The 9,884-nt window shown below is 33.9% G+C and overlaps 1 protein-coding gene across 1 annotated transcript in view; it reads right to left on the reverse strand.

Annotated features, from left to right (window-relative positions):
- Window positions 1–9,884, reverse strand: part of LOC106462357 (protein GDAP2 homolog) — a 136,517-nt gene that overhangs the window by 76,181 nt on the left and 50,452 nt on the right. Inside the window, exons 4-5 of the mRNA XM_013922275.2 lie at window positions 4,639–4,792; window positions 973–1,061 (exon numbers count right to left, since the gene is read on the reverse strand). Of these exons, the coding sequence (XP_013777729.1) occupies window positions 973–1,061; window positions 4,639–4,792 (243 nt within the window). The remainder of the gene's footprint in view (window positions 1–972; window positions 1,062–4,638; window positions 4,793–9,884) is intronic.

Raw genomic sequence — 9,884 nt, forward strand, 5'->3', positions numbered from 1 at the left:
GTTGCAGGAACACGGAATTTCATAAATGATTTTTTGTGTTTGTTGGTAGGTTTCTGTTTGTTCTTCACCACAATGAATCTTAGTGTTTTGTAAGATTTCCATTGGACGTCTATGTGGAATTTCTTAGCTTTTTGTTTGAGTTTTTTCACTGACATTTTTCAGGTATGGGAGGTATATGGTTGTAGTGGTAGTGGTTTCTTTATTTTTCTTTTCTGTTGTGGTCTTCTTCAGAGAGTTCTTGATGAAGGAAGAGGTGTAACCATTCTGTTTAAAACACTGTATGATGTTTTGGCATTCTGTTTCGATGGATGTGTTATCGCAAATGTTTTCTGCTCTCTTGCTTTGGCGCTGGATTATACCATGTTTTATCAAATTTGAATAATAGAACTGGAAGTATAGGTATCTGTTTATGTGGGAGGGTTTTCTGTATACAGTTGTGGTGATTTTTCCCTCTTGTCTGCTGATCAGCATGTCAAGAAATGATAAGCTGTTTTGTTCCTCTATTTCCATGGTGAAATGAATATTCTTGTCTACGGAATTAAGGTGCTGTAAGAAGGCTGTTAGGTTTTTACGACCGTGGGGCCAGATAACGAAAGTGTCGTCAACATAATGTCTGTGGAAACTTGGTTTCATATGTGTGGATGAGAGGGCTCTTTCTTCAAAGTCTTCCATGAAAATGTCTGCTAAGATTGGAGAGAGTGGTGATCCCATGGCTAGACCATCTGTTTGTTTGTAGAATTTCAAACTACACCACACACACACACACACTGACTTATTAGAGACTTTCAAAACGACGCCCTCCACACTTGTAGGTTTCTACAACAGGCAGTTGCTGTCCATTTGAAACTTAGATTCATGATACTGGTAGTTTCTCTATATATTTGAATGGATACAACATACAATTAATACAACTAAATGTTAAATAGAAAATGTAACTCTTAGTCTAAGAATACAAGTAGAAAAGATACTAACTTAATGCAATGTGTGCACCTTCATATGGGGGATAACCTCTTCGGATACAGTTGATAACACACATTCCTACTGATGTCAGAGAGTACTCCCTAAAAAATTAAATATATATATATATATGACACACATATTAATACCAATGTGGAAAACAAGCACCACAAAACATAGTTTAATTTAAATTTAGTTTATGGAGTTTAAATACAACTGTGGAAAATGAAAACTACAAGTAGTAGTCTGAATTATATTTTTTTTTACTATGGAGTTTAAATATAAGTAATGAAAACAAGAAGCACAAGAAATAATTTTAGTTACTATGTAGTTTAAATACAGGTAAGGAAAATAAGAACCACTGATATATAGTTAAAATGTATTATTATTGAATATTACTCAATATTATTATTATTGACTTTGTAGTTGTCTACGTACGGAATATTGTTATTTTGGAATTGGTTTTATCTTCTTCTGTTTCTTTTTTCCTATACCTATATTTATTGAAATAATTATTAACATTGATATATATGTTGTATTGTTCTAACATTAGTATCATGTCCTGATCATGCACATATTTATTAACTGTGTTTTTTGTAAGTGATAACTTTATATTTCAATTGTTTGAAAGTTTCATTTTGGATTTCTGTGTTTGTCAAAATTTAATAAATTTGTTTTTTCTGTTCAACACTGGTTGTAGCAGCTGTTTAATTTTAGTTTGTTACAGCACACTAGTTAGATTTAGATTAGTTGCTTTGTGGTTTAACCATGTGACTCCCCACTATGCTTGGTAGTGTGTAGTGTTATTAACAGGAGTGATAGTTTAGCAATTTTCCACCTTCTGTATCTTGGACTGTGGTAATCCAAACTACCACATATTTTCAGTGGATGTACTCTATTGGACTCTTACTTCACATACCAAATTTCAAGGCGATCCATAAGAAATACCTGAGAAATAACATCTCCAATTTTAATTGAGTTTCTTCTTTTTTTTTCTTTGCACCGAAAGTACAGAAACTTTATTTGATAGAAAAACATACTTAACTTTTATGGATTTTTGTTCAAATTTGGTACACTGATAGATCTTTTCTACCTACAATTAGAAGTCTCATTTGGCATAAGTATACGCCACATGTGCAATATTATTTAAACTTCATCCTACCAACTGGAGTTTGATCAGACCAGAGATGATATTTTGTATATGCCAGACCTACGTCAATGTCCCAACTATATTAGGGATTTATGAATTTGTTTCCCTATATGAGTTTGTTCTATCCAAAAGATTACTTTCAGATTCCAGTTGGTTGTGTAAAAGAAGCATCTAATTTCTAGTTGGAGTCCATTTGAACTCCAGAAAAAATTACTAAGTTTACAACAAGTTCTATTCACATGATGTTCTTATTTGTATTGCAGTGAAATATGGCAGGTAGAGGTAGAATTATGAGATACACTGATGCAAAAGCCCTTAGGGTTATCCTGGAATCAAAAGTAGGCTCTAACCTGAAAGATTCTGACATCTCAGATGCAGACCATTATCATATCTCACAATCATTGGACTACAGTGAAACAGAAACTGCAGAACCAGCTTCTAGTGACCATGGTGATATGTACAAGCTAGATGCAGCTCATCAGCATAACCTTGTTGCAGTCAGATGCAGAGGACAACCTGGTGGCCAGCCCAGAGAGAGAGCGGCCGAGGTCATGTGGTCCAATCACAGCTAAATGGATCAGATTCTGCACTAGCTGTTGGCCTAGATTCTGCCCATGACGTTTTCGTTGGATGAAATGGCACTGTTTTGCCAAAAAATGCACCAAATGTTGGCAGATGTCGTGTTCAAGATATCCTCAGACAACAACCTGGCATCACTCATACTGCTCAGTGTGATTCTGTTGTTGTTGTTCACATCTGCCATGATAGAACTTGTTGTAGAAACTAACCGAGAGGCCCAATGCTGGATTCAAGAATGGAATGATGCCAATCCTCAAGCTTGGATAGCTGTGAACTTTACCAAAATGAAGGCTTTCATCAGACTTTGTCTGTTTGCAGGTATGCACAAATCCAGTCATGAGCCAGTTGCACTGCTGTGGTCAGAGAATGAAAGAAGACCCATCTTCACTGTGACAATGTCTAGAACACAATTTACTGATATTCTGAAATTTCTCAGATTTGACAACTAGATGACTTGGCCAGAAAGACAAGCAACTGACAAACTTATTCCCTTCCATGATTTTTGGATTCTTTTTCAGGTACAGCTTCCCAAATTCTACAATTCTTGGAACCGACCTTTCTGTTGATGAACAGTTAGTGGCATTCAGAGGAAGATGTGATTTTTGCCAGTATATTCCATCTAAGCCAGCAAAATATGGCATCAAAATCTGGTGGTGCTGCATTGCTGAGACCAGTTACCCATTGAAAGGTTTGTTTGTTTCTAGTTAAGCACAAACTTACCATTGAAAGGTGAAGTATACTTGAGAAGGCAGCCTAGTGAACAAAGAGATGTTGGACAAGGGGCTTGTAGCGTGAAACTGGTCGGAATGTCATAGCAGATAATTTCTTTACTTCTGTCTCTTTAGCAGAACATCTACTGAATGATGGCTTGACCCATGTGGTCACAATCCGATCCAACAAACCAGAAATACCTAAAACAATGAGAGCTAACAACAACAGAGAGGTCCATAGCTCGTTGTTTGGATCCAAAAACCAAGTTACCTTAATGTCTTATGTACCAAAGCAGAATAAGTCTGTGATGACTTTATTCACTATGCACCATGATGGTACTATATAGAGTGATGACCACAAATCACAGATCATACTCCACTACAATGCAACTAAGAGTGATGTGGACAACTTGGACCATCTGGCAACTTTGTTCACTTCTAGGAGAAAAGTGAACTGCTGGCCTGTTGTGTTGTTTGGAAATTGCATTGATGTTGGTGCTGTGGGAGTTTTGATCAGCTGGTTGGCAAACTTTCCACAGTGGAAGTCATCTGAGGGAAAACGAAAGTGACGACTCTTCCTGTTGGAGCTCGTACACCAATTTATCATGCCACAGATCTAGAGGAGGGCAATGACACCTACACTACAAGTCCCAATCCGATTAGCGATACAGTTGGTTGGCATTTACACAATTCAACCACAGCATGCTGATAGAGTAGTAGGTGATGGCAAGAGAAAGAGATGCAGCTTTTGTCCTCATCAGGTTGATAAAAAAAGTCAGACTGACATGTAGTTCTTGTAACAAGCCTGTATGTCCCACTCATAGCACCAAACAGGTAGTTTGTGACAACTGTTTATAAATACATCTTGGCAGGAGGAGTGGAAAGGAAGATTGCTCAACACAGAGTTTAATCAGGTCAGAGCAAGCAAGTGACTTTTGGTCAGATGAGCAATCAGACAGACTTGTAGTTGAATATTTCCTTTTCTGAGAATAGAACAGACACTGACCATTGTTTCTAGGATTAGTAGGTAAGGATAGGAAAGTAATACTATGATTGCTTTAAAGTTAATAATCCTGGATTCATTGCAAACTTTACATATTTTACTGGATATTTGTTGTTTGCTATGAGTTACTTTTGATATTAGATAAACCTGTGGTTTTCTTACGTCTTCATCTAAGTATCTTAACTATTTTTGAAGCCTATAATTCAAGCCTAACAACTTGCATATGATAAAGAACTTACTTTACAAGTTGTAAAACTTTGAAGTAACAGGAAAATAATGCACTTTCTGCAGCAGTCTGGTATTTAACATTAAACTTTGGACCCACAGTATGGATTACATATCGAGCAGGAAGGTTGTATCCCTTTGTCAACTTGGCATCTCCTGTCTTACAGCCTAAATGACAAAAAAAGTAAGCAACAGAATGTGCAAGTCAATACATATATATGGTTAAATACAGTAATCACTGAAAGTTAACATATTCCTTATCTGAAAATGTGAGTATCTATCAGAAACATATTTCATTTTGAAGTAAGGAAAATATTAACTTCCAAAATGATACCTCACCTCCACATAGAGAATAGCTAGAATCCTACACTGAAATGGTGAAAGGGCCAGTGCAAATATTAAACCTAGATGAACTCCTGTGCCCAAAGAGAAAGCCCATGGAATGTGACACCTGATAGCAGAGGCTCCAAATGGGCACACCCATGGAAGACTGGGTATACGCCAGCTAACATGTGACATTTCTACAATGCTGCTGAATAGTTATGCATTAGTAAATTACACAATCTCATGCATTATTTATTGTGACAACACTGCGGTACTGTTAGACATTAATGGTAAATGTATATATTCAGGAAACAAGCAATTCAAAAAATACAGTAGTAGTTTACATGTTTTGAAATACTGAACAACATTATTTGATGTATTTTTTTGTATGGTTTATGCTTTTGAAAATTTACAAAGTAGGAAAATATTTTCACAATGTTGCAGCAATGTTGTAGGCACAACTTTCATTGAAACACAAGTTGCAGCCTAAATAATATGTTTACACTTTCCATTGTGCAAGTACTTATTATTTCAATTATTTTATGAATAAAGAAATATATCATTTAACTTTGATTTTACTGTTAATAATTATAATTATATAGTTATGCATTGTCACTGGGTTGTCAACTTGTCACAATGTTCTTGGCATGGAAATGACTAGATGTGTATACGTATTTTCTTAAGAAATACATAACAATACCTTAGAGCAAACTTATACATACAGGAAGATACCAAATATATTATGTGATAATTAAAATATAAAATTTGATCATTAAATTTTATGTTTACTTTGATCATGTATTTTCCAAACTTAAATGATATATTGTAAGTAACCAAATGGTATAATAAGCACCAGCTCTATACTTGAAACTTCAATGGCCTCACTTCTTACCAACTATTATTGGTAGCAGTACAGATGAATCAAGGTATGTCAATGTTGTTTATTTCACCTGATTTATTGTGAAAAGAATTTAGCACAAATACCTATATTACAGTTATTTTTATATTTTTGAATTTTTTTATCTTTCATAGTTTTCAATTCCTAATTTTGAAGCTTTACCCAATTAATCGATGTTTTTACAATGTTGTCCTCCAACCACGGATGTAAAATTTAAAATTTCAGCTTAGGCTAACTGGGAGTGTGTATTCATAAGTTTTCTCATCTTAAGGTTATTAATACATATTTTTGAAATTTACCAGTAATTTGACATTCATAGACCTACAAAATGTTTTTGTGGTGTTTTGATTTGGGAATATTTGTTGAATTTTCAAAGCAATTTACTTAAGTAAAATATGTAATTATTTGCATGGTATTATACTAGCACTACAATTTATATATTAGTGTGATACTAACAGTGTAAAGTAAAACATTTGAATGAAGTTATTAAGTGATTTCTAAATTATATAGAATCAATGAATCATATATTGTGATTAAAAATATAGCAAATAGGATGAAATGTGCAACTTAGCATGACAGCATTACCAACATTTGTGTTTTAATTATACATTTCAGATGAAGATAGTGCACTGACTGTAATTTGAAAAGTAAGCACAACTGCCCTTGCCTCCAGTCTTTGTTACTTCATCTGCTACTATGACATCTCACCAGCAGACCTCATTCTCACTTACCAGGAGGCTGTCCACACCCCACTGTCAGGCTTCAGTCTCAGCCCAACAACAGTTACAGTCCACTTCAGCAACCACTGGCTGCAAAAGCACAAGAGAGTAAGCATTCCATATAGTTTGCATTCATTTTATAAGCAGTAATTTATGATTAAAATTTTGTATTTCTGCCAATAGTGTGTAGTTTTAACACTTTCAAATATTATTTGACAAATTATAAAAAGGCATTTTCATGAACAGACTTTCAGATCAGTGTGCAGATGAATTTGGACCAAATCCTGGACAATCAACAGCAACAGACTGTCTTGTTTTATCAAATGACAAGTGGAGGAAGAAATGGAGGGGATGGTAACTGTATGCTAGATGATGTACTTCCAAAGCCATTTTACATCCATGACCAGATGTAGGAGTTTGACAAGAAGTTAGAGGATGGTTCCTTCACAAAACAAATGGTAAGTCATTTAGTTAATGGTTTAAGTATAAAGTGTATAAACTATAAAGTGTACATGTGTATATGATATACACATTCATATCATAGTCCATTGAAGTAAATATTTTCTATATTAATTTTCCTTGTTTGGCTTTACAGGTTAGCTTCATGGGTTCCCAGGATGGCCAAACTTGTGGGGAAACAATCCAATGAATCATGCCAAAGAAAACAATCCAATGAATCATACCAAAGATAGGCACCTACAGGTTGTGGTCTGGTTACAACCCGAAGGGCGGAAAACAAAAAGATGCATCCATAAATTTTCTACTCTTCAAATGCATTAAGAGTATGTGTTGAAATTTAATCACTGTTAATGTATAATATGTTAATTTTAGTTTTGACACAGTAAACCTTAAAATAGAAACACACTGAGGTGACTTAAAAGTACTAATTTTGAGAAATAGTTTGTGTGTATATCTGTATTAACTTAGTAAACTTGAAAGTACCAATACCAGTTGGGAATTTTTGAGATAATTATAAAATTCAATGTTTAAAAGAATGAAATAGAAATTATCTTCCAGTTAACCATTCTCAAAGTTTTTTTAATTTTGTTTTGTTGCACAAGCATGCCTTCAGAGCTACCCAAAGGTAAAGAAAATTGAGGACCAGGTGACAGAACTTCTGAAACATGCTCCCAATAAGCCAGGAGGAACAAGACATGAGGTATGTTGGAGTCAATAATTCTAGAGTGAAAATTTATAATGGAGTTTTCCCTTACACTTTGTCACTACATAATTAAAAAATTATGTTCATAAAATAATATATATATGATGCTAGATATTTTGCAGAAAGCTACTTTAGCAAATGGTGGCCAAAGATTGCAAAATGATTAAGTAGAAAAAGAAGAGCTGACTGACAACTAGAAAACCTCCAAGTGTCATCAATAATAATTGTAGTCAAATTTTGTAAAGTTTTTATCAGAGAATAAATGTTGAATGTTTAATGAAAAAACAACTACTCGATACATTTACATGATTTTAAATCCACAATAACCAAAAAACAGGAATTCTAAGATGAAATGTTTTTAGTATAAAAAAGAAGAAAGTGTTTCACAACAACATATCCAAAAATATGTAAATACTACACCATACTGTTATATTTTTCAAGCAAAAAGTATGTACCAAATTTCATGCAATCAGATTAAGTATAAGTGTGAGAAAAACAGTGGTGACATGATGCCATCCTGACAGTCGTGATAGGGTTAAAAAAATGGTGGCATAATGGTTGTAGGAAAGTAGCAATGCAACATAAAACCACAACTTGTAGCAATGTTTCTTGGAGTCCACAAATTTACATTGCTGCAATGTAAACCTCTAACATTGCAGCAACCAATATGTAATGTTGCAGCAATGTTGTCACAATGTTAAATTGTTAGCTGGGTATTCTCTTTCTTTGTAAGAAACTGTGGGAAAAACAAAGAGCTCCAAGTGTCACAGGGATGGGCATAATTTTAGTATGACCAACCAATCACCTGTAAACATGTAGTGTGGTTAGGGCACGATCTGACTGTACAGCTTGTGGCTCACCTGAATTCGACTGGACAGACAAACAGGGGTTATGAATCTATTCTGCTACAAGAGGAGAGCACATTAGCTGTTTGATGGGTGACCCACACTCCACAAACAGTGCCCTACTTTCTACATTCACCCTATCAGAACGGACATCCTTTACTAAGCATGCCACAAGGTTTTAGTGACTTATATTAAAAATTTTATTAAACTACTTTTATTATGTTATACCAATTAGTATAGCATAACATCTTAGCTAATAATCCATATTTTGTTAGTATATAAGTTTTAAGTTCTTAATTTTATACAGCAATATTTAAAAAAATTCTGAATTTCCTCTAGTGCGACACATTTTCTCTATGCATCTTCTCTATATTTTATCCACTACCCCTCCAATAAGTAGAAAATTAAATGTAAATTACTCACTATAAAATTGTCATTGCTGATAATTTTTATAGCCTTCAATTTTGTTTGGTTACAAATACATCAAATAGAAAATCAGACCCCTCTTGTCACACCCACCTGTCACATCCTCTCTTTCAGGATTTGTTAATAGTTCTATCTTGCATACAATTCTAAATTATCTATAACCAACAAAAGCCAAGGTTTTCATCTATCAAATGATGTATTGTATAACATTGTGTTCTCAACAGATAAGCATCAATTTCATTTATAATACACAGTTCGTCCCCACAGAAAAGATAACAACTAGCTTGAATGAATTTGTAAAAGCTCTTGTTGCACAATTAGAAAGCCAGAAAAATTGAGAGAGTTAGGGAACATTTTTGCACATTATTAGTCTATGTTCTTTGGTGCACTATTTAATTACATAACTATTATTTAGTGCATTACTACCATTAGTATTAAAAAAGTAGGGTTAAGTGTCATAGACAACTGACAGCAAGAAAAAAGAAGATTCAGGTAAGTACTTTATTTCTTGTTTTTCATGTTTCTTCCTTATTTATTATTATAAAAATAACTAAAATGTAAAAATAGGGATCCCTTTAGGTTAGTTAAGGTTGGACTAGGTAAAACTTGCAACTTATAATGGCGTGAATAGTAGTTGGACATGGTTCAAAAGGCAACAAAACAATAAAATTTAATTATAAATAGAGGTATACTGTTACGAGTTTAAAGCTACTTATGATAAAGGAATGTAGTTTCATGTTACAATTTTAAGTCATTCTAGAAAGAAAAAAGGGTAATTTAGATTTATTTTGGTGGTTACAAGATCAGTCAAATTGATCAACATTGTATAAAGGTAGAGTAGAGAAAATTACAGATAAAATATAAATTTTTACTGAAAACAAATGTT

The sequence above is a fragment of the Limulus polyphemus genome, unplaced genomic scaffold (genome assembly GCF_000517525.1).
Source record: "Limulus polyphemus unplaced genomic scaffold, Limulus_polyphemus-2.1.2 Scaffold1149, whole genome shotgun sequence".
In the NCBI taxonomy this organism is placed as follows: domain Eukaryota; kingdom Metazoa; phylum Arthropoda; class Merostomata; order Xiphosura; family Limulidae; genus Limulus; species Limulus polyphemus.